Source organism: Trypanosoma cruzi, genomic scaffold (assembly GCF_000209065.1).
Source record: "Trypanosoma cruzi strain CL Brener 1047053512861 genomic scaffold, whole genome shotgun sequence".
Classification (NCBI taxonomy): Eukaryota; Euglenozoa; class Kinetoplastea; order Trypanosomatida; family Trypanosomatidae; genus Trypanosoma; species Trypanosoma cruzi.
Window position 1 is genome coordinate 36,012 of NW_001849453.1, and position 22,455 is coordinate 58,466.

At 52.9% G+C, this 22,455-nt stretch overlaps 11 protein-coding genes across 11 annotated transcripts, besides 15 other annotated features; all 11 read left to right on the plus strand.

The window, feature by feature from the left end:
• Window positions 1–173: part of a sequence feature (heterozygous, non-Esmeraldo-like haplotype) that runs on past the window's edge.
• On the plus strand, window positions 34–4,053 carry Tc00.1047053504741.130 (hypothetical protein, conserved; the record flags this gene model as incomplete). The annotated part of the gene is made up of 1 exon (XM_812691.1): window positions 34–4,053. One exon carries the CDS (start codon window positions 34–36, stop codon window positions 4,051–4,053), a length of 4,020 nt encoding a protein of 1,339 aa, XP_817784.1.
• Window positions 174–186: a sequence feature (areas merged during assembly that could not be assigned to a particular haplotype. This can correspond to areas where the two haplotypes were merged or to regions with more than two copies in the genome that were merged during assembly.).
• Window positions 187–21,747: a sequence feature (heterozygous, non-Esmeraldo-like haplotype).
• On the plus strand, window positions 4,278–5,036 carry Tc00.1047053504741.140 (esterase, putative; the record flags this gene model as incomplete). The annotated part of the gene is made up of 1 exon (XM_812692.1): window positions 4,278–5,036. One exon carries the CDS (start codon window positions 4,278–4,280, stop codon window positions 5,034–5,036), a length of 759 nt encoding a protein of 252 aa, XP_817785.1.
• On the plus strand, window positions 5,296–5,904 carry Tc00.1047053504741.149 (uncharacterized protein; the record flags this gene model as incomplete). The annotated part of the gene is made up of 1 exon (XM_812704.1): window positions 5,296–5,904. One exon carries the CDS (start codon window positions 5,296–5,298, stop codon window positions 5,902–5,904), a length of 609 nt encoding a protein of 202 aa, XP_817797.1.
• Window positions 5,949–5,971: a microsatellite.
• Window positions 6,157–7,182, plus strand: Tc00.1047053504741.160 (ribosomal protein L11, putative; the record flags this gene model as incomplete). Its single annotated transcript, XM_812693.1, has 1 exon — window positions 6,157–7,182. One exon carries the CDS (start codon window positions 6,157–6,159, stop codon window positions 7,180–7,182), a length of 1,026 nt encoding a protein of 341 aa, XP_817786.1.
• Window positions 7,446–7,471: a microsatellite.
• Window positions 7,557–7,596: a microsatellite.
• Tc00.1047053504741.170 (dual specificity protein phosphatase, putative) lies at window positions 8,094–9,029 on the plus strand (the record flags this gene model as incomplete). Its single annotated transcript, XM_812694.1, has 1 exon — window positions 8,094–9,029. One exon carries the CDS (start codon window positions 8,094–8,096, stop codon window positions 9,027–9,029), a length of 936 nt encoding a protein of 311 aa, XP_817787.1.
• Window positions 9,240–9,296: a repeat region.
• Window positions 9,349–10,086, plus strand: Tc00.1047053504741.180 (hypothetical protein, conserved; the record flags this gene model as incomplete). The annotated part of the gene is made up of 1 exon (XM_812695.1): window positions 9,349–10,086. The coding sequence occupies one exon, from the start codon at window positions 9,349–9,351 to the stop codon at window positions 10,084–10,086; it is 738 nt and encodes a 245-aa protein (XP_817788.1).
• Window positions 10,266–10,295: a sequence feature (AT_rich).
• Window positions 10,484–10,509: a microsatellite.
• Tc00.1047053504741.190 (hypothetical protein, conserved) lies at window positions 10,561–11,028 on the plus strand (the record flags this gene model as incomplete). The annotated part of the gene is made up of 1 exon (XM_812696.1): window positions 10,561–11,028. One exon carries the CDS (start codon window positions 10,561–10,563, stop codon window positions 11,026–11,028), a length of 468 nt encoding a protein of 155 aa, XP_817789.1.
• On the plus strand, window positions 11,765–12,802 carry Tc00.1047053504741.200 (hypothetical protein, conserved; the record flags this gene model as incomplete). Its single annotated transcript, XM_812697.1, has 1 exon — window positions 11,765–12,802. The coding sequence occupies one exon, from the start codon at window positions 11,765–11,767 to the stop codon at window positions 12,800–12,802; it is 1,038 nt and encodes a 345-aa protein (XP_817790.1).
• Window positions 13,248–17,294, plus strand: Tc00.1047053504741.210 (hypothetical protein, conserved; the record flags this gene model as incomplete). Its single annotated transcript, XM_812698.1, has 1 exon — window positions 13,248–17,294. The coding sequence occupies one exon, from the start codon at window positions 13,248–13,250 to the stop codon at window positions 17,292–17,294; it is 4,047 nt and encodes a 1,348-aa protein (XP_817791.1).
• Window positions 17,334–17,353: a microsatellite.
• Window positions 17,493–17,531: a microsatellite.
• Window positions 17,721–17,777: a sequence feature (T-rich).
• Tc00.1047053504741.220 (hypothetical protein, conserved) lies at window positions 17,807–18,868 on the plus strand (the record flags this gene model as incomplete). Its single annotated transcript, XM_812699.1, has 1 exon — window positions 17,807–18,868. One exon carries the CDS (start codon window positions 17,807–17,809, stop codon window positions 18,866–18,868), a length of 1,062 nt encoding a protein of 353 aa, XP_817792.1.
• Window positions 19,688–22,444, plus strand: Tc00.1047053504741.230 (hypothetical protein, conserved; the record flags this gene model as incomplete). The annotated part of the gene is made up of 1 exon (XM_812700.1): window positions 19,688–22,444. The coding sequence occupies one exon, from the start codon at window positions 19,688–19,690 to the stop codon at window positions 22,442–22,444; it is 2,757 nt and encodes a 918-aa protein (XP_817793.1).
• Window positions 21,748–22,013: a sequence feature (areas merged during assembly that could not be assigned to a particular haplotype. This can correspond to areas where the two haplotypes were merged or to regions with more than two copies in the genome that were merged during assembly.).
• Window positions 22,014–22,334: a sequence feature (heterozygous, Esmeraldo-like haplotype).
• Window positions 22,335–22,455: part of a sequence feature (areas merged during assembly that could not be assigned to a particular haplotype. This can correspond to areas where the two haplotypes were merged or to regions with more than two copies in the genome that were merged during assembly.) that runs on past the window's edge.

A 22,455-nucleotide genomic window follows, 5' to 3' on the forward strand; every position in this document is an offset into this window, starting at 1 on the left:
CTCATTGGAACAGCAAAAGGGGTTTCGAATGAAATGCTGAAGGCACCGTACATACGAGCTGCGGCAGTGGGACGCAAGATTCCTCTGCTTCCGCTGGAATATTACAGCGGGGGGCGCCACGGAGCGGCGTTCATGCTGGCGGAACTGCGACGTCTTGATGACAGAAAGGACTCTTCGACCTCGAACACGGCGCCTTCGCTGGCCCTGTGGCTCTACCGTTCTTCTCTGCTTCGGCGACTGTGGCTTGAGGGGATCGTATGTGACGCCGTAGTGGCCGACGGCTTTACCGCCAGGGAATTTACGGCGTTGCTGCACCGAATTCTTCAAGCCCCGCGCTTCTTACGCGGCGAAAACAAGGCCACTCAGGATGAGGCCGTCAAACTTGTGTGGGGTGTTCAGAAGGAGTTTGCATGGCGTGTGTTGGGGGCTATCGTGGAGGAAAACCAGTGGTTTTGGACGTTACGGGAGGCGTGGGACTGTGCCACAACTCTGGTGAAGGATTCCGTTTTTCCCGATGATGTGATGAGTCTGTCATTGCTGCTACCGCTGGCACGGCGCATGGCGACGAGGGAAGGTTCGGGATGCACACTGCATGAGGGCCTGCGGGATCTTCACGCACAGAAACTTCACGGAGGCGTCTTGTGGTTTCTTGCACGACGTGCCACATCGTCGCCACGGCCTGAAAAACAGTTGCTGGAGGCCGCAACCAAAGCCGCCTGCGCGGTGCCAACTTTTTTGATTATAAAATCATCGGATGGGAAATTGAATGGCGACGACGAGAAACAAATGGCTTCTTTATTGCAAATGACACATGGTTCTGGAGAAACTTCACAAGAGAGCGTATTCTCTCCTTTTTGGCACGTCCTTCTCTATGAAATGGTTTATTATGCGCATTGCATTCTTTGTGATGCTACGGCGAAGGAGCGACATCAGGTGGGGACTCTTCTTTCTCTCCGACGTGTTTTGTGTTCCTTTTGTCGCCACAGTCTTGTGCGTCCAGTGCTGGAATTTCATTGTGCCATAACAGCGCCATGGCGAAAAGGTTTGGAGAAAGACCCCTCTGCTTTGAATGCACGTTACGGTCCCCTTGTGTACCGAGAGGCACTGCTGCTGGACGCATATGCACTTATGACCCTTGGACATGTGGGCGAGACAGCCATCGACGTGGACGATGCAGCCGTGAAGGAAGTAATGATGATTCAATCACGTTGCCTCGCTCACCTAGAGGCCCTCGCTCAGAACAAACCCGATGCAGGCATTGACCGCGACGCCATGGGACTACATCGGGGTGCTCGTGCGGGTGTGGAGCGACGCCTGTGTGAAGGTATCCGGCTCTCCTTTAAGTTACTACTACGCCGTGGTGCATATGAGGTCATTCATCAGATCCTCACGCGTTGCCCTTCGCTTGGTGGCTCATGGGAAGGTGGCAAGGCTCTCGTGATGCTGGGTAAACACATGGAGGCGGTGTCGATCTTCACAAATTTTTTGGAGAGCACGAGAAAACAGTTTGCCTCCGGAATTCCGCACCATATTCGTTGTATGATGTTGGAGGCTGTGGAGGGTGCGGCACGGAGCTACCTGAAGGAAACGAGTGACGTTACAGGAAGACTGGTTTCTTTGTACGAAGTCACACGGAATTGGGGCTTTCCCGTTCCAGCAGCCGTTACATTTGCCGCCATTCTCCGCGCATGTTGTACAGGGAGAAATGGGACAGAGGGCTTCAGAAATTGGGGCCGGAAAAAGCGGTTGGATTTGATGAACGCACTGCTTCGTCACCATGTCACCGTTGCAGCATACATTGGGGATGGTCTTCTTCTAGAGACGATTGAAATATTTGTGAAGCTGCTGGCGGAATGTCGGGAAGGTGCACTATCGTCCAATGTGGATTTATTGCCCTTGCTGCAAAGGGCACATCCCGGGTTGCCCGTCTACCGGGTGGCGATTCTTCACTTCTTACGTGTGGAATACAAGGACGCCGTGAATGCCCTACTGAAGCACATCGCCCCGAGTTCTGCGGATACTACCGTTCTTTTGACGCCACTGCAGGAGTTACCGCTCGCCGCTTTGGAGGCGCTGTCTAGGCACGTGGCACAGGCAGAATCCGAGGAACAACGTGTGGTCTCTGCCGTATTGAGTGCATTGGAGTACCGACGGTTCGCGGAGGAGCAACGATTGCCGTGGCAATGCCACCTTTGCCGACACTGGAACAAGAAAAATGCCTCCGCATGCAAATTATGCGGTTCACTAGAACTTGCTGTGGTGCGGTGTCATGCGTGTGGGGGATTTTCGCCCACCAGTGCCCCTGGCTGCCTCGTGTGCGGTGCCGAGAAACGACGAAATACTAGTGATCAAGGGGTTTCTCACGTCAGGGAAGACTGCACCATTTTCCCGTTGCGCAGGTGGCGGTGTGGGCGATGTAACCACACAAATGAGCCACAACATTTGTTTTACTGCTCCAAATGCGGATCCGTTCAACCAGAAATGGTAGAAGCTCTAACGCATACATCGTTTGATTGTCGCGTGTGTAGCCACCATAACCCCCTGGGTTTGCTACGGCCTTGGTGCCCGGCATGCGGCACACTGAGCACTGTTGCAGCTGCGGGGCCGCCAAAGACCTTGTGGCGATGTGTTGAGTGCCGCACACTCACTCCATGGATTCTCACACATTGTCATGGCTGCGGTGGGTCGAAACCGGCGCCAACTTTACGTTTTGACACGCCATGGTTTACGCGCGTTTGCATGAGTTGCGAGGCGATAAATCCCGCCTGGAGTGTTGTTTGCCATGGCTGTGGTGTAAAGCTTGCGACAGATGGAGGGAAGAAGGAGCATGAAGTGGAGGAGAGGGAGCAATTGGTGGTCCATTCTGCGCGTGGTGAAGTTTCTGCTGGAGAGCCCACGTCCACATCTTGTCCGCATTGTGGCAACTTGTACCCCGATCATAGGGACATGTTTTGCCGAACTTGTTTTGTCCTTCGCCCCAACAGCACGTGCTTACTTTGGGTGTGTCTGCACAATAATTGTTTGGGAGTAAATGTACGCTATGGGGAGAGGGGCGAAAGGGGTTTGCTGGTATGCAGCCACTGCGGCGTGTCGCACAACATCGCCGCTGCCGGGGGCTATCATTCTAACCCTTTGCGCTACAGAGAGCTCACCTCTGTGGAGAAGCGACGTGGATGCGGTAAAGATCCACCGACAGGAGATGAGAGTCGTGGCATGCAAAGCAGTCAATTACCAAGTGCACTGTTGTTGCCGGTGCCATCTGCTCCTCGCGTGTGCGCCTTTTGCGGTGCATACCTCCAGCTGCAGAATATTGCTCGGATATGTCACGTTTGTTTTTACTGCGGCTACTCATTGCCCCATTCTTCAGATGCTTCCGCGGCTGAACATGACATTGCCCTTCGCTTGATACTCAGTGCGATGCTACAAACGGTGCATCGCGTGAAACAAGGTCTTCTCTCTTCCACCACGGTACTGTCACCCCTCCGCTCCATGCTAATGGCGCTCCTTCGCGCACAGGAGGTGCAACTTCCGTGGCGTGGTTGTGATCTCTTGAATGGGATGCGTTGCGGTTTGCAATCGCGCGTCCCAGTGTTGGAGAATGACACCGTCCATAGTTCAGTATGCGACGTGGCAGAGATTATCCGAACCGTTTGTGAGATTGCATCCTCGGCGACAGTGGATGAGAAAGCCACCGCAAAGGAAGGAACAAAATCTTCTTGGACAAAGAAGCGACCATGGGTACATCTTGCACTTGACCTTGTCGATCTCATGAACCGCACAACTGAATACGACGAGTTGGGATTTGATGTCTTAGCGCAACTCTGCATGGAGGTAAGGCCGCAGCAGCGCTCTCACATTTACCGAGAAACCCACTGGACGTACCTGCGCTACATGAAGCTACCGAGAGAATTTATTGTTAACGATGTCGTCTGTCCAACTTGTCTGCTGCCAAAAGCACGTGGGACTGGGGAGGCGGGAAATACATGCCGCTGTACGGTAAGTCTTACGGATAGTGGTGCCACAGATGCATCAGTTATGATTAAAAGGGCCTAAAATTGGCTTGGGGCAAAGGGTATTTGTGTGAGCGTGTATGTGACTGAATGAGCGTGCACAATCTGCTTCAAGAGCCATCTGACTGTTCGTACTCTTGATAAACTCTTCCATCCGCTTTTAACTGCTATTTTTTCTTTCGTTCCTATTTCCTGTACTTCTTCCTCTCTTTCAATTGGCAAGGGTGGGAGAAGTTGGTGGACATACCCAAAGAGAAGGCAGCGAAAATGAAAAAGAAAGAAATGCAGTACGCTCTTCTTCTGGGCGACTCCCTGACACAGCAAGGTTACGAGTCCGGCTGGGCGTCACGCCTCAGCAAGCGTTACGTGCGCCGCGCGGATGTTATCAATCGTGGGCTAAGCGGTTACAACACGCGCTGGGTGCTGGATATACTGAAGGATGATACGAGGCGTCAGCAGCTTCTTCCCACACAACCTGGTAAGGCGCTGTTCGTGACTCTGATGCTTGGGTCCAACGATTGCGCTGGATTTCCTCAGCAGGTCTCACTGGATGAATACGGTGCGAACCTGAGGGCAATCATTGACACTGTGCGCAAGCACGTATGTCCCGTTGGTGGTATATTCCTCCTTTCGCCCTCACCGCTGGACGAGAAGGGACGACTTCAGTGGCTGCGTGACGTTGGTTGTGACCCCAATTCTTGTGGCCGCAGCTTCGAATCCATGCGACGCTATCGCGATGCTTCTCTGCGGGTTGGGGCCGAGGAGTATGAGGAGCACGGGGATGTTTTTACGGTCGACCTGTACCGCGTCTTTCTGGGCAGGAGTGCTGACACGGTGCCGTACGCCGAGGGCTCATGGTGTGAGTATTTTTCTGATGGTCTCCACTTCAACGAGAACGGCGGCCGCGTTGTGTTTGAGGCGCTGTGGTGTGCCATTGAGAAGTCTGTGAAGGCCAGCCACATTCTGCCGGACCGTCTTCCGTACGTTCTGCCACCACATGAAACATTGGTGGGTGGCAGCTCGTGAAGAAGCATCTTTCTGGGGCTGGGCTGATCTGAGCCGATGTGTGGCTTGCTGTGCCCAATGGGTCATTGTTATCTTCTGGTTGGGGGAACACAATATTATATTATTTTCAGTGTGTGCATGTGGGGCACCCTTGTTGGTTTGATGGGAGTCGCCGCGTTTCGCACGGATGTGTTTTCTGCTCTGATTGTTGCTCATCCACCACTCATTACTCTGCTTGCTAGGGGGTTATAGGGAGGTAGGTGCTTGTTGCTTTAGCCGAATGCATGGTGCAGGAGTGGAGTCGTGCCTTGCGTCTGCCTATGAGCGAAGGGCGGACGCGGTTCTGCGCCTGGCGGAGGAGCTTGAGTGCGGATCGCCCAGTGCAGGACAGTGTTCTTCGCCGCACTTCTTCCGTGCCCTTGTGACGGCGTACCTTGTGCAGAACGATGCTGTGAACGCGACGTGGGCGTTGCAGCGGTGGGCGACGGGACCGGCGGGCGCCGGCGAGCAAGAGGAGGAGGGCGGAGTGCGTGCGATGCTTGAGAGGGTCGCCCGTCACTGCGGTCGGTGCGCGTATGGGGAGGCCTTTCGCGAGGCGTTGGGAGCGGTTGGCGGCGGGACTGGGAGGGACGTGGAGCACCTGGAGCGCTGGCTGCTTGACTACCTGGCGGCACGACACGTTCATCAGCGGCGGACGTTTTATGGCGAGTCCGGTGGCATGGAGAAGCTTGCGGTGGGCCTTGGCGTGACCGTTGCGGACCTGGAGGCGCGACTGCAGCGTGTTCGGGAGGACGAGCTGCGGCACATTGGGCGCGAGGTGTCGGGCGGCCCGTGCGAGAAGACACGCGACACGCTGTGCTGCATGCTGCAGGTGGGAAAAGCGGTTTAGGTTGGTGCGTGTGTGCGTGTTGAACTCTTTTTTTTTTCTTTTTCTGTGTGTGTGTGTGTATGTGTGTTTGGGGCTGGGGCAGTGGTCTCTTCCTCTCCGTGTTTTGTTGTGGGCGTCTGTGCATGATGCATGCATGCATTTGTGTGTGTGTGTTTATGCCTTTCTCCTATTTCACGCCTATTCCTTTGGTGTGCGGGCAGTAAGCAGTAAGCAGGAGGGGGAGAAGGAGCTGTTGTGTGGACAGGCAAGCAGATGCTCCGCCGAGGCACGGTCTCGCTGTTGAGGGCCCGGCCGAAGACCGTTAACTTTGAGCCGGGCTCGAACCGCATGCCGGATGCCGCTGTGATGGCGAAGGCAAAGGACATCTTCGCGGTGCCGGAGTTCCCTGGGAAGCGGGTGCTGCACAACTGGCGCTTCTTCATCAAGGCGGGGAAGGCGGCCACTGGCCCGCCGGTGGGGCAGGAGTTCTCGAAGCTCGGCCTGAAGGCCATGGATTTTGCAAAGTCCTTTAACGATCGCACGAAGCCGCACTTCAAGGACGACGTGGAGCTCATCGTACGCATTCAGGTGTACTTTGACAAGTCGTACCTGTACACCATCGAGCCGCCGCCCACGGCTTGGTTTATTCTGCGGGCCCTGCGGAAGAAGCGCCGTGAGACCGGCCCGGTGCCGATTCGCGGACACTACTGCGCCCTAATGACGCTGGAGATGGCGTACGAGATAGCGAAGATGAAGCCGAGGAGTTGGGGAAGGCCGGAGTACCCACTCATTGAGACGCGCGTGCGTCGAGTGGTGGGGCAGGCGCGCCGCATGGGCGTGTGTTTTGTCGGCGTCGACACGCCGCACAGCTCTCCCGTGAAGGGCGTGACGGAGAAGCAGTACGCGGAGGAGAGCGAGAGGTACCGTGCGATGCACATGGAGCAGTACGAGGCGTTGCGGCAGCGGGAGCTGGAGGAGGCACCGCTGATCGAGCGGCTGCACCGCCCGAATTTTGCCCCGCTTAGCGAGGCGCAGATTGAGGAGGGGCTGAAGGAGCCCGGTCTCTTCCACGCCCTGTGGCAGGCGAGCCACCCGAAGAGCCCGTACCACAGGGACCTCAGGCAGCGCGAGATGGCGCGGCGGTACCTCAACGCCAGGGGCTGGGTGAAGGACATGACGCTGGACGAGATGCAGGTGGTGTTCATGAACTACCGACTCCCCGAGATTGAGCGTGGGCACCAGATGGACGAGGGAGGGATGGAGGGCCAGGTGTACTGGACGCGGGACGGTGCACAGTAGCGAACAAGGCGGCCTGCCGTGACGGATGCGCTGGCGGGGCACGTTGTGCCTGGAGCGATGTGAGGTTTGGCTCCTGCCCTTCACGCGGCGCCGTGAAGGCCGATGGTGCGGGTGCTACCGAACGTTGTTTTTTTTGCTTTTTTTGCGGTGTTTTTTGTCTTTTGGCGCATTGGACGAAAGGAGGAACTGAAGAAACAACAGCACCCGAAAAAAGTGAGAAGGACGCACTGCAGGATGCTGTGAAGGCCTTTTCTCTGACGTCAATATATATATATATATATATATATATTTGTGTATTTGTGTGTTGGGTCCTGGCAGGAACCTCTCGTCCACCGAGTGCAGTACAGTGCGCTGGCATTGGGGCGCAAGTGAAGTTTTTTTTGTCTTTTTTTTTTTTTTTTCAATTTTTTTTTTGGTTGTTGTGTGTTTATTGTCTGCAAACGTAGAAGATTTTTTTGATGTTGTGCTTGTTTCACGTGTACACGTTTTAAAAGGCATCTCCACCCGCTTTTTTCCCATTTTGTGTGTTCCTTCTCGTGCCGGCGATGGGACACACACGGCGGTGACGCCAAATCACAGAGGTGGATACGCCCGACAGGCTGAGTCACATTCCCTGCGCTGCGATGATTACATGCTACTGCCTCCACACACCGGAGAGAAAAAATCTTCCTCCTTATTCGCATTGTCTCCTTGTCTTTGACCATCGATGCCACACAAGGTGGTGGCCCTTTTATAAACGAGGGAGGGGTGAAGCGAAAACAAAAGCCAAAGAAACAAGCAAACAACAAGAAGTCATAAACAGCAAAGAAACAGGCATAGAAAAAGAAGAGAAATAGAGGGAGCGGGGAAGCGTTCATTCATCCAGCTTTTGTGAAAACAGCAGAGAAATATAAAAAAAGGGAGTCAGAAGGATGTCATTATCCCATTCAGGGTTGCCGTCCGCAGAGATTGAGCGCGTATTTGCAGTTCTACGTTTTGTTTCGCAGCAACAGGAGGCATCATTGTCATCGTTGTCGTTACCGGCTGCTGGCGGCAGCGAGGGCGATACACTCAACGCGGGCACCGTAGCGGCTCTTGCGAAGGGCAAGGCGGGAAAAAGGGTCTCCGATCCGCTCATCATCCCGGAGGATGTTCAAAACAAGTTGGAGGCGTTTCGCATGGCGGTGACGAATATTCCTGTACAGATGGAGAAGGTGCAGTCTGCCCGGGCGGCCCTGCGCACGGCACTGCGGGATGCCTACCCGAACAAGTTGGAGGATGTAGATCAACTGTGCGATTGCAATGTATTTGTTTTGAAGGCCACGGCAAAGGGCACTCCGCATTTCATGTTAAGGGACGTCTATGCCTTGCAGGCGATGCATGAAGTTGTCCCCGGGCTGTATGTTGGCTCGTATCACCCGGCGTCAGAAAGGGAATTGCTTCATCGTCACAAGGTGACTCACGTGTTGTGCTGCATCGATGTCATGCCTCGCTTCCCGTCGGAGTTCACGTACATGAAGATTTCTGCGCAGGACATGCCCGGATACAACATTGCGAAGTTTTTCCCCCAAACATTTGAGTTTATTGAGGATGCGCTGATTAAACAGCACTCCGCCGTGCTCGTACACTGCGGTGCGGGCATTTCTCGCGCCCCCACCATTGCCGCCGCGTACCTCATCAAGAAACTGCGAATGACTGCAGTGGCGGCGATTGAGCTTATTCAAAGCAGGCGTCATGTGGCATCGCCCAACCTCGGTTTCCGTCAACAACTGCGGGCTTATCAAGAAGAGCTTGGCATATACCCAGAAGGAGCAGAGGGAGCCCGGCCTCGGGCGGGGATGTCTTTGCAAATAAACAACAAAGGATAAAGAGAACCAAATGTAAAGAACGATTATGTGTGCGTGTTGCACGTTAATTGGGGTATTCTCTTTTTCCGGATCCGCTCGCTTTATTCCTTTCTCTCCTACGAGAGGGAAGGTCTCACAAATGAAACAAGAAACCGTTCTGTGTTTTCATTATTTATGACTTTTGCTACTACTTTTCTTTTTTTTTTTTTTTCTCTGTGGGTTTCTTGTGGGGGGAAAAAAAAAGAAGGGAGGGAGGGAGGAGGGAAAATAGAAGGAGAGAAGGGAAGGACGCCAAACAGCAAGGAACGCAACTGGGGGAAAATAACTCACCGCAACGGCAATGCTCGGCTCCGGCAAAAGCAGCGGTATGGTGAATGAGGCCACCAACTTGAAGGCCAACCAGAACCTGACGTCTGCGATAGCGGAGATGGGGACGAAGGAATACATGAGTAATCGCGACATGGACGATGTTGTCCCCACTCACCGCCGCCGGATGGAAGAGAAGCCGCGGGATAACGGTGTGCCTGTGTACGACCCCGTCGCCGAAAAGGAGCGGGAGAAGCAGGAGCGCGGAGCCGTGCCCCGAGACATCGTCGAACGCGATGATGACGATGATGACGCGGAACTGCTGGAGCTCCGCCGCAGACGTGTGGCGCAGATGCAGCGGCAGCAGACAAAAGAGGTGGAGTGGCGTCAAAAACAACATGGCGAGTACCGTGAGATATCACAAGATGAGTTTTTTGGCATTGTGGTGCGGGAGAAGGGCGGTAGTGATGACGTCTGCGTGCACTTTTATCACAAGGACTTTGAAACATGTCGTGTGGTGGACTACCGTCTCTCAGAGTTGGCGCGAACAGTGTTAAGCGTGAAGTTTGTAAAAATAGACGCAGAGAAGTCGCCGTTCCTCGTGGAACGACTGCGCATTAAGACACTGCCGTGCTGTGTGCTGTTCCACAACGACGTGGCGGTGGACCGGATTTACGGCTTTGACGGCTGCATGACGGAGGACGGAACACTCGACCCCGTCTTGCTACGCGACCGCATTGTGCGCGCCACTAACCCCGGACCAGAGGAGTGAATTTGCCGCCTTCCTCTTCTTGACTGTGACCCCTTGACGTGGGGAAACTGACGAAGGGGCGGAAACACACACACACACACACATAAATGCACATGGTGGCCAATTAACAAAGACAGAGGAAAAAAAAAAAAAAAAGAGCGCAGGGTAAAAAAGCGGTGATGAGCGTTCACAATCTTCTGTTTTTTTTTTCTTTTTTAAAATTTATTTATCTATCTATATTTACATACGTATGTTTTTGTGTTTGTGTGTGTGTTTATGCGGACTGAATGGAGTAATGGGCGTGGGGTATTTCTGCATGTGTTGACCTTTTTTTTTTTTTTTCTTCCACAGTTGAGGATCCAACAGCCGCTTTACATTTCGTGGATGGTAAAGGACGGCTTTGCGGAAGGACCAAAATAAGAAAAAAAAGAAAAGAAAAGAAAAAATAAAATAGAAACAAATAAAAAGGGAATCCGCTGGACGTTGAAGCCCCTAATGGCGTTCCTGTCGTGTCTTTTGCCCGTTGTGGTGATGTTTGGTTTTCTTCTTTCCAGCTACGCCTACCTCGTGGAGCGTCGCTTTGCCAGGGCGAGGGAGCTGGGCCAGGTGTATCGTGCCTACTGCGATGTCGGTGTGTTTTCTTGCACACGCGTCTTTTCTTCGGAGTATGGCTCCTTGACGCAATTCGTTGGGCTGCCGCATGTGTCCAACGCCGTGCTGGGGATGATCTTCTACCTTTTGGAGCTCGCCGCCTGTCGATTCCCGGCGCTGCTTTTGTTTATGAGCGCGGCAAGCTGCGTGGTCTCTGTGGGGCTTTTTTTAATCCTTACACTCATCCTCCACGACCTATGCATCGTATGCGGCTCCATCTACGTGGTAAACTTTGTAACTTGTCTCGGTGCATGGAAGCTGCGTAGACAGAAGATGGCACCTCCCCTACACAAGAAGAAGAAGAAGGGGTAAAGGCAAGAAGCATTGAAACGAAGGGTCAAATATAAAGTTGTTGTTGATTGATTTGATTTGGCGCACATGTCACGTTGTTATGTTGCGTGTGCAGCTGAAGGAAGAACGGAAGGTTTGCTGGCGCCGATGTCTGTTTTTGTTGGTGCGGCATGAAGAGGATGTTGGAAGTGGTGGTGTCCCATCATTATTATTATCTTTTTTTTTTTAATTCTGTGTGCTTTGGGGAATTGTGAAGAAAATGTTTGCGAGGAAGACTGGCGTTCTAAATGCTGAGTATTTTTCTGGAGAAGAAGAAAATATTTCTACACGATTCTTTTACCACCTAATGAATGTTTGGACGACTGCGATGGAGGAGGAGTCAATAAACCGATGAGGGTAAGGTAGGTGCCTTATTTTTACTTTGGCCGTCTTACCCACCCGCCCACTCTTTTTGATTTCCACCGCTTACGGCGAAGTATTGCGGCTGGAGGATGTTTAAATGCTGCCGCTTAGTAAGTAACATAAAAAACATCTCCGTTTTGGATAGTGCGCATCGTGTGTCACGACTATTGGCTGCCCGAATACATATAAGTATATATAAGTATGTATGCATGCATGGAATACACATTGAGGCTGTGATGAAGCCACTGCCTTTTTGATTGCTCCCTTCTTTTCCGCCCTATTTTATTTTATTTTAAAGCTTAGGATCCGGCCAGTAGCCCCGGCGAGTCATTCTGGTCATCCATACTGTGAAGCGATGCTGTACCGCGAGTGCTGTCGGCCTCTGCCACGCTACGCCTCAACCGGGGCGTACGGCGCGTGGATGGCGTCGTGCCGCATGTACACCTCATCACTCTCGTCGGGCAAAAATAGAGGCGTCTCCGACGGAAAACTGTTCTCACGTACGCAGTCCAGCATCCACATGTACGCGAACAAGGAGAATGCGTGGAAGGACTACACCGATGATCGTTTTTATGGTGCAAAGAGACTCAAGGATTATTGGCGTCGGATGCTGAGCGATCGCGGGGTGCGGTATTATTTATTTGGCACAATTATCATCCTGGCTGTGGCGGGCTCAAAGCTATGGCGTTTGCAAGAGCAACAGAAGAGTACATTTGGGCTTATTGGTCCCAAGAAAAAGGCTTACCGCAGTCGTTTGACGATTGTACTGGATTTGGACGAGACAATCTTATCGTATGGCGACAAGGCCTTTCGAATGAAGGCGGGTATGGTGGTTAGACCGTACTTGGCGGAGTTGCTGGATTATCTCTCTTCCATTGATGCGGAGGTGGTGCTTTGGTCGGCCTGTAGCGAGCGGTACATGCGTCAGGTACTCAATGTGATTGATCCCAGTGGGGTCCGTGTGTCGCAGTACATTGTGCGTCACCGTGACTGGTTCACGCAGGACAACTACTACGAAAAGAATATTCTCTGGCTCAAGCGCCCCTTGGAGGACACCCTTATTGTGGAAAATCGCCCGTTGAGCGTTCGTAGCTGCAACGCTAACGCCATTCTCGTAGATGACTTTATTCGCGGGGAGTATATGGACAATGGTCAGGATTATCCACCCAAAGACCACGCCATGCGCACACTCAAGGAGATCATTCAGGATTTAGAGGAGTCGGGCCGTTCTGTTCAGGAGTACCTCGCCGACGCAAAACACCGCAACAAGGACATCAAGGAGATTCCATGTCATTTGGCATTCAGACAGTTGCCAGACGAGCTGGCGCGCGGGGTCTTTTATTTTATAGGAGGGAAGTACAGACCGGGTGCGGATATGAGAGGAAGAGGATAAAATGAAGCACAATAGTTCGGGCGTTTATTTTATTTTGCGGGGGAACCATATGAGGGGACTGAGTTACGGAGCGAGCTGCGATGACTCTTGCGTGTATTCTGCTTTATGAAGCGAAGCCATGCCACTTATATGAGAATTCCAAATGACAGGAAATTCCTCTCGGTCTTGCGAGTGTCTTGTCTTTTTTTTTTTTTTGCCGCGGCTTGCATTTTTCTGCGTGCGGCGTGTTTGTGTTTTTTTGTTTTTTTTTGCTCATGCCTGAATGGGATTGTGCCCACTGTTGTATTGGAGTCCGCTTCCTTCCTCTGTCTTGGTTCTCATACACACGTATGTTCACGAGCAAACATACACACGCAGTGTGAGGGTGAAAGGCAAGAAAGGATTTTTTCTTTTTTTTTAGAACTTGTTGTTATTATTATTATTATTTTTGGGAGAGGAGGGGTTGATGGAACAAAAGGAGGGGACCGGGCGCAGTCTTGTGAAGCGGCACGCGTTTGGCATCCGGCCGGATGTGTACGGCTGCCTGAATTGGGTGGAGGAGGGGACGCTGCTTTACCCTGTGGGGAAGACCGTGGTTGTGCACAACCTTAACAGTAACACCCAGCGCTTCTTTGATGCCGGAGTCCACAGCAGTGGCCTGACGGCGCTGGCGGTGAGTGCGAACAAGAAGTTCATTGCAATTGCGGAGGGCGGTATCGCACCCCAGATTCAAATTATTGACTCCGTCCCTCGGAAACGTCGCAAGACTTTAAGTGTGCAGGATCTTGGAAGCGAGAGTTTTGTGGCGATGGCCTTCAGCGTGGATGGGCGGCACTTGGCAACGCAGGGGGGTGCGCCGCAGTGGAATCTTTTCTACTGGAATTGGGAGCGCTCCAAGCCACTCGCCCTTACGTCTGTGATTGCCGATTTGAAGGTGGAGGGAATGAATGAGTCCACGAGTCGCTTCTCACTTTTGCATGATGCGCGTACGAAGGAGCCGCACGGCGCATCGTCCGGACCTCCTCCCGTCTCATGTGTGACGATTTGCCCGCGGGATCCTTTGTTGATAGCGGTCTCCGGCCTGGGGATGATGCGTTTCTACCGCTATGTGGATGGCGTGCTGCAGACTCAGCCCCCCATCAACTACGATCTTGAAGGCGTGTCCAACTTCCTGACCCACACGTGGGTCACTGGAGACCGTGTGGTGGCATCAACGCAGACGGGTGAGTTAATGATCATTGAAGGGGGTGTATACAAAAGACTGCTGCCCGTGCCGCCCCCCACGAGAGCACAACTGACGAATCCAACGGTTCTCTCGCTTGTGCCCAGCAAAGGGGGGTTTATTGCTGGTAGTGATCAGGGCACCGTCGCTATTTACGAAAGTGCAAGCGGGTCAAGTGGCGAGTACTCCATTGTGTATACTGTGCCAGTGCCCACAGAGGAGGAGCTGCATACAAAAAAGTGTGCCCTTGAGGGAGATGACACACGGCCATCTGCAACCACTGCGTCTGGCAATCGTGCTGCCTTGGATTCGAATGCTAGCGGCTCGTCTCTTGCAGATGCGCCCGACCCCTCTTCGTTGAAGCCATGGGCAACAAAGGGCTCCAAACGCATTTTTCACGTCAACACAGGGGTGGCACAAAAGGTTACAGCCGCGCCTGCGGAGAAGACACGTCCCCAGTCTGGAATACAAGGGATGGCACGCATGGATGTGCTTCGGGAAAACAGCGTGGTGCATCTGTCACTTGATCAGTTGGAGGAGACCATGGCGTTAGTGACACACTCGGGTCAAATCCTCGCCTTTAACTTCTCTCAGCAATGGTCAAAACGCACCGCAGATGATCCCCCAGCGTTATTGCCGATTTGTCAATCGTTTCATGTTGGTGGCATTATTGGCGTTGACTGCAGTGTGCGGCGGCCATTTTTGGTGACCTCTGGTGTCGACAAGAGTGTGCGTATTTGGAACACCAGCACGCATCGATTAGAGATGTGCCAGTACTTCCCATCCCAACCGGGTCCCGTAAGCATTCATCCAAACGGCCTCTACGTGGTGATTTGCTTTACAGAAAAAGTTCTTGTTATGAGTGTTCTGTGGAACTGTCTCCACGAACATCGTGTGCTTAATCTTCGCAACGTGACCGATGTGAAGTTTTCTGTGGGAGGGAAATACTTTGCCTTGGCACATGGCAACCTGATCCATCTGTACAACGCACTCACATGCGATGTCCATGGACAGCTGCGGGGTCATCCGCAAAAGATTAGCTGTTTTCAGTGGGCCGCCACCTCCCCGTATCCCACGGACAATGGGATGGTCTCCTGCTCCCTCGACGGCATCATCATCAACTGGAACATCAGTGAGTTGCGCAAGGATGGGGAGTATGCAGATAAACGCTACCAATACCGTGTTGTTGTGGCAGATGATAAGAACATGTGGGCCGTCGGAGACCCGGCATCGTCTGCTGCGGAAACGCAATGCAAATCGATGCTGCGGGAGATGGACCGTTTCAGTTCTGTGGAGGCCTCTAGCCCCACCACCACGACGGATTACGAATTCCGTGACAGCACAATCACAACGCTCCTAGTCTCTCCAAAGCAACGACTGTTATTTGGTGGGACGGATGATGGTTCCATTAAATTTATGAATTTCCCTCTTCAGTTGGGTTTGCAGGAAGTTCCTATTGTTGCGCATATGGGCAAAGTAGCCCGAATGGTGCTCTCTTATGATGAGAGCATCATTTACTCTGTCAGCGCTGATGGGACGCTGTTTGTTATCGAAGTGCGGGAGGACGGTCGCCCTGCTCAACGGGATGCGGGATATTGCGGCGACGAGGTCCTTGTTTTGGCCTCCGACGTTGAAGATCGTCAGATCGCCATTGAGAGCCTGACGCACACAGCAGGGAAACTTAAGGCGGAGATTGAGGGAGAAGAGAAGCGACGTAGCCATGAACAAAACACGCGGATGCGGGAGCGGGCGGAGGAATTTAAGAGCGAAGTGTCTGCCCTCGAGGCGGAGTATGCCGCGTTATGGAGCGCAAAGGCGGAACAGGAGCGCTCTTTTGTTGCGGTGAGGCTTGAAAAGGAGGCCGAGGCCGCCCCGCTCCTGGAGGAGCTTGAGCGGGCAGGACAGGCGGAGGTGCAACAGCTGGAAGACGAGTGCACCGAACTGCAACACCAGCTCGACTGGAGCAAGAGCAAGTACATGCAGGAGGTGAGTGATCTCGAGGCGCAGATTGAACGGGAGCGGCGGGAAGAGGAAGAACGCTTCAACGACGTCGTCGCAAAGCGAAAGGAGGGAATGCAGAAAATTAGACGCCAAGTTCAACGTGCGAAGGAGACAAATGCGGAGTCGCGACGGCGCCTTGAACTTGACACGGACGCGGAGCTGGAGAGTATCCGGGAACGAAACCGTCAGGATCTCGAGGCCATTCGCGGGCGGTATCTTCACATGAAGGGGGAAAGTGCCATCATGCGCAAGAACGCCCTGCGCATGGAAAAGGAGGCGGAGGTGCACAGAAACGAGCTGAGTATTCTCGAGAGCGCCAAGTCGGCGTTGATGGCGCAGCTGGGGGAGTTGAATCAGCGCATGTCGCAGCTGCATCAAGACATTGAGGAGCGCGATGCCGTCATTGGTGAGAAGGAGAAGCGGATATATGACCTCAAGAAGCAAAACCAGGAGCTTGAGAAACACAAGTTTGTCCTCGACTACCGCATACGTCAGCTCAAGTCACAGATGGAGCCGCGACAGCGGGAAATTGCACGGGAGCATCAACGCATAAATGAGAAGAACGTTGAGCTAGAGAACCTTCACCAAAACAACATCACGCTGCGACAGAGCATCGAGGGGTTGAAAGCCGACCTTGCACAGCAGCAACTGCAGATAAAACAAACGATGAATCATATGAAAGACTTTGAGACTTACAAGAGCCGCGTCAAGACAGACGTGGGGGAGCTTGCACCAGCCATGCAGGACCCAGCGCTGTTGCGGGAGGTGGTGGAGCGTTTGTACCAGCGGTACGTTCTCGCACGCGATGGACGCCGTGCGGCGCAGGTGGATCAGGAGATCAAGGGGGAGTTTCGCTCGCAGCTGGAGTACCTGAGCACCTCGGTTGATGCACTGCGACGGAAGTGCAAGGCGGATCAGGAGCAGCACCGATGTAAGGTCTCGGAGATGATGGTGGAGAACCTCTCGCTCATCCGCGAGATTCATGACCTCCGCGCGGAACTGGTGGATCTGCGTAATCTCTCGGTGGCGGCAGCGGACGAAAAAAAGCGGCGCGCCCGTATGGAGGAGTTCAAGAAGCAAGCCAGCATGAGTTCCCGCCAGAATGTCTCCTGTAGTCCCACGGCCACATCGCCGACGCGTCCGGAGGTACCGCAGGAGTTGAAGGAAAACCGCGAGGAGATTCAAAGGCTGCGGGCTTTCGTGGATGCCGCGCAACAGGCGCTGGGGGCAACAGCGTCAACCCGTCGCGCAACTGGCGGCACATGCATGTTTCCACCCATCACACAGTAGAGACTGGGGGAGAGAGAAAGCCAAGAGGTGAGACACTTGTTTTTTTTTTTTTTTTTTTTGTGTTGTTGTCTGTTTTTGATGTCTTCCCGCATAATGTTGATGTATAGAGAGGAGAAGCAGGTGCAAGAAAAGATAACAAACGGGAAAAAAAATAAATAATAATGAAATAGAAAGGGAAAATGAGAGCAATAACATCACATGTATGTATGTGTCTCTGTATGTATGTATGTGTGTATGCAAGGTGACATACGCAGTAAGAGGGATCTCCTGGGTTTTTTTTTCTTTTTTTTTTTTCTCGCTTCTTATATAAAAACATCCATGCGTACATTGACGTATTGATGTATCCTTTTTCTATCTCAATTTCTCTTTTCTTTTTTTAAATGCACTTGGTTGTGTATGTGGAAGGTATAAAGAAAAAAAGGACTATTTTTTTCTTTTGGTTGTTTAGTGGTCTCTTTTTTTTTTTTTTTTTTGCTTTTGTTTCCCGTTTAGGCAAGTGTTGCACGCAGAGGATGTTTTACGGGTCGATTCCCCTGCGTATCGCATTCCCTGTGCACAGGGACACCACGAAAGTGCCGCGCATGCTGAAGGAAGTTGGCACATGGCTGTACCGACAGGAGACCGTCGATGCCTTTCGTGTGTGGTGCAAGGCGAATGGCGTGCGGGGGCACAATAACGTGAAGGTGGTGTCCTCCATGCACTACGCGCGGTGTTTGCGGGCCGCGAGGCACATTCGCCCCGGTCAGGCGATCATTACATGCCCCCACACCGCCTGCTTCAACTTTCTTGTTGTAGCCAAGGAGATGTACAATCTCAATGGTGCCGCAGCCACACACAACTTTCCGTTGGAGGTGAACTGGATGAATTATGACGAGCGCTGCAAGTTTCTGCGTGGGGCCTCCATGGCGGAATTGGTCACCGCGGGGTGGATGTGCCGCATCGCCTCGCTGGAGGAGAGCAGCTTCACACCTTACATCCGATGGCTGTTGGAGGACACACGGGGGCGTGACGGTGTCGCAAACGGCATGTCGAAGGAGCGCGGTGAGGACAGCGGGTTGGTTGACCACTACTTCTCTGAAATGGCAACCGACGCGTGCGAAGATCCGGAGGTGTTCCTGGAGAACCTTTTCCGCAGCTTTGCCGCGCTGCACCTCCGCGCCGTTCCCATTGAGTCTGCGGCAATTTGCCTTTTTATTCCCGGCACAAACTTCTTCAAGGCGAAGTCAGATGAAATGTTTGTGCCCACTCTTATCCCACTTGTAGATGCCGTGCCACAGTTGGAAGATGATGCACACAACACAGTAGTGCAGTACTTTCCACACGACAGGAGCGACAAGGAGTCGTTGGCGCGGCGGTGTCGGGAGCTTTTTCTCCCTGAAGAGGAGATGCGGGCGATGGAGGCGCGACTTTCCCAGGGGGATGGTGACAGCGGTTTCTTTGCGTTGCGTGCATTGTGTCCAATCGAGGAGGGCGATCATTTGTACCTGCGAGGTGTGCCGAAGTTGGGTGACGCAGCAAAGGAGTCGATGACGGTGAAAGTCATGGAGGCCAACCGACTCATGAGTAATGACTGATTGGCTCCATTTATTATTGAATCAATCATGAAGTAGTTTTATTATTTTTAATTACTCCATTGTCTTGTCTGTTCGTCACGGTGGAGAAATGGAAAGGAGTTGCACTGTACACTTACCGATTTAAAACCAATTTCTTTTTTTTCTTTCCCCCCCCCCCCCCCCTTTTTTTTTTCTCTATGTGTCTGCATGTAGTCACGAAGAATACAACAAAAGAAGGCGTAGGGACGTCAAATTTAAGGAAGTTCCATCCAAATACACACTCACACGGATCATGTCGACGTGGGTGAAGTATCAGTCAAATATTTATCGATATGGCCTTGTCTTCTGTTGTCTTTCGGCAGCCTTGGGGATGCTGGTGAACGGTGATGGCGCAAAGGCACAGTGGGATTGGATGACAGATCGCTATGAGCGAATAAATGCGGGAAAAAAAGTGAAATAACATATGAGTGCGAGCGTGCGTGCGTGAAGATGATTCTCCCTGTCTGTTTGTGTTTTCCCTCTTTTCGCATATTAACTGTACGGTATGTGCAGCCGTGGCTTCTGCCGCATTTTGGCGGAACTCGAATCTATTGTTTACTCCTGCCGATATATATATGTTTGCCTTCTGTTTATTTATTTATTTTTTTCACGGAGGTCATTGGGCCGACTAGCCAACCAACCAAACTCCACACCGTCGTCAGTGGACGACGGGCAGGGAGCACGAGACAAGGCAGAAAACAAGGGCAGGAAGAAAAATAAAAGTCTGTCATTTGTGCAGAGTGAAGTCGTGGACATTAAGGGAAGCGCGTTGCTGCTCTGGGCCCGCATCTAGGCGTGTCAATGTCCGCCGATCTTCTTCACTTTTCCGAAACGAGCCCGAGGCATCACTTTGAAAGCGCGACTGCGCTACGAAACGCGGTGCTATCCAAGGGGGATGAATACAGCGAATATGAGCGGTCCATCCTTGAGGAGATCAACGAGTTGCGTAGGGACCCTGTCGCGTATTCCTTTGTTGTGGAGTCGGAGGCGACGGTGGGGTATCCGTTTGTGCGGGATGATCCTGAGCCAGCGGAGTGCACGGAGATGACGCTGGAGCAGCTCCGGGTGTATATTGAGGACTTTCGGCGGGAACGAAGGGAGGTGAGGGATTTTTTGCAGCATTTACAGAAGGAGTGGGCCGATGCAGAGTCGGCCATGAAGGAGCGGTGGTCCGCGGAGGATGTGGAGCGCTCTAAAAAGTCCAAAAGAGGCAGTGCAACTGTTCGCAAACAACGGGTGCTCGTGCACAAGGAAGAAGACTATGCTGGGGAGCGTCAAAGGGCCGCACAGGAACTTACTGACCACTACACACAACAGGCGAGGGAGGCCAACTCAAAACTGACACAAATAGAGCGTTCGTGTAGGTGGGCTGTGGACGGGGCAAATTTAATTATAAAGTGTGCACATGAGTTGCGAGAGGCAAATGCGGTGCCGGAGTTGGAGTACAGCCGCAGTTTGACTCTTGCCGCGCGAGATGTCGGTAAAGAGTGTCACGGTGCACCTGCCATTGGGATGCAATCACCACAGGCCTCGTTGTTCTCCCCATTATTACCGCTTTCGAGCACGACGGGCGATGAGGACAGAATACGATTCACGCAGCCTCCGAGCACAGCGAGCACCCGGCAAGGCTCATCCGTCTTACGTTCGTCTATGGTTCCGAGTTCGCCTGCAGAAGAGAATCGTCACGCCGCTCTTCCGCCCAAGAACAGCATCCGGCATGACGCGGGCAGCGTCGTGGATGCTCTGTTTACGAGAAGAGAAGAAAATAGCGAGCGGGCACCAACACCACTGCTAAAAGTAGGCACGAATTCTTTACAGAACGAACCACCGCATGGTTTCCATTCGCATGACTTTTCTAGCGAATGTGATTACCTTGCGAAGCTGGCAATGAAGGCGTGCGGGAAGTATGGGTATTACTCTGCGGCTATTCGTGGGGTGCGAATCTGTGGTGCCTTTTCCCCGCGCAAGATGTTGATTCAAATGCTTCTTGGGACTCGTGTGCCGCAGTTTACGGTTCCGACTCCAACGGCCCCAAGCGACTCATGCGAGCCCTTCACTTCCTCTCAGACGAAACAGACGAAGGCTACTCCGCTTCTCTGGGCCAATGGCCGCCTTCTGGGCATTGGCTGGGTCCGAGCCATAAACGGTACTGTGAGCGTCACAGTCCTTGTCGCCACCAGCTTCGAGGAGCTGAGTCTCATTCATGAGCGCCGTGATTTCACCCTCCCGCAACTCCATCGCATCCTTAACACTTCTTGTTCCGCTTATACGAGAACCGAACAAATTCGACCGGCCGTTATGCACATTCAGTCTTTACTGGGTGTGCAAGTGGTGGAACCCGTGGCGCATCCCATATTGGTGGATAAGGAGCAGCGTGTGGCGCGTTTGCTTGTTCGAGCGGACCCAAATTGTGTTGAGGTCACAGCGACGGTGAGTTGCGTGTCGGAGGCGATTCCATCCATCCCACTGCTGGACCGCGAATTGCTACTGGTACAACGCAGCCGAGACGATATTGAGAAGGTGGAGATCCTTCTTGACACGCAGGCGGCATGGCACCGTTGGTCAGGCCACCCCCTTCTTGTGCATATGTTTGAGAGAGATAAGACTGCCCGTGGTGTAAAGTCATTCAAAAACATTGGCTTTGTCCGTGTGATTCCCCTGCAGCGTGGTGACGGTCGGTTTATGGACTCCAGGCAATTCACATCCCCGTCGTCTAAAAGGGAGAAAGACACTGCCGTAGTTGGAGTCCCACCGCTTTTAGTGCACAAGCGATATGTAGGACCGATGGAAGGGCAGGCGGAGTCCTGTGGTTGGCCACTCGTCACGGTGAACTTTCAGGAGCTCTGCGCCACCCTCATTGAACCACTTCGGGGAAAATGGATTGCCTGTGGAGAAATGCAGCATGTTGCAATACAAATTCCAAAAGTTGCATATTTAGACAAAAGCATAAAAAATGTTCGTGTCCTGCTGGAGAAGGAGCAGGCGTTTTTTGAGTGGGAGGCGACAAGTGGGAGTCAAGAGCGGATGAATGAGGTGATTACATCAAAGATGGCCACACTGAAGGTTGCTGAGAATGAGCTCCAGGAGAAGGAGGGACCCATGCAGCAGGAACTAGCGCAGCTTCAAAAGAACATGGTGAAAAAGCGCGGTAAAGAAATGGCCAAACTGAAGCGACAGGAGGAGGAGCTGCGGCAGCGCATGGATGACATGAAAAAAAACGTTGAGGAACTGCGCCAGTCCCTTTCAAATGCACAGGAGGACTTGGTGCAACTGGGGCGTGAGTACGCCCTTCGCGTTAAGCGCCAGCGGAATCTGAGAAAAGAGTACGAGCGACTACGCGACCGTGCCGACCGTACGAAGCCACTCATCGTGGAGGTTGTTCTTGTCACGGATGAAACGACGCGGAGCACTGTGGCGGAGAATACCCGACTGCAGCCGACCAACAACGCCTGCACACTGTACGAGGGAGATGTGCGGTTGACACTTGGATTCAAGGGGTGCGCTTTACTCCTTGTGAATGAACAGGAGGTGGTGCGATGGGAGGTGCGGCCAGGGTAAATAAACCAGGA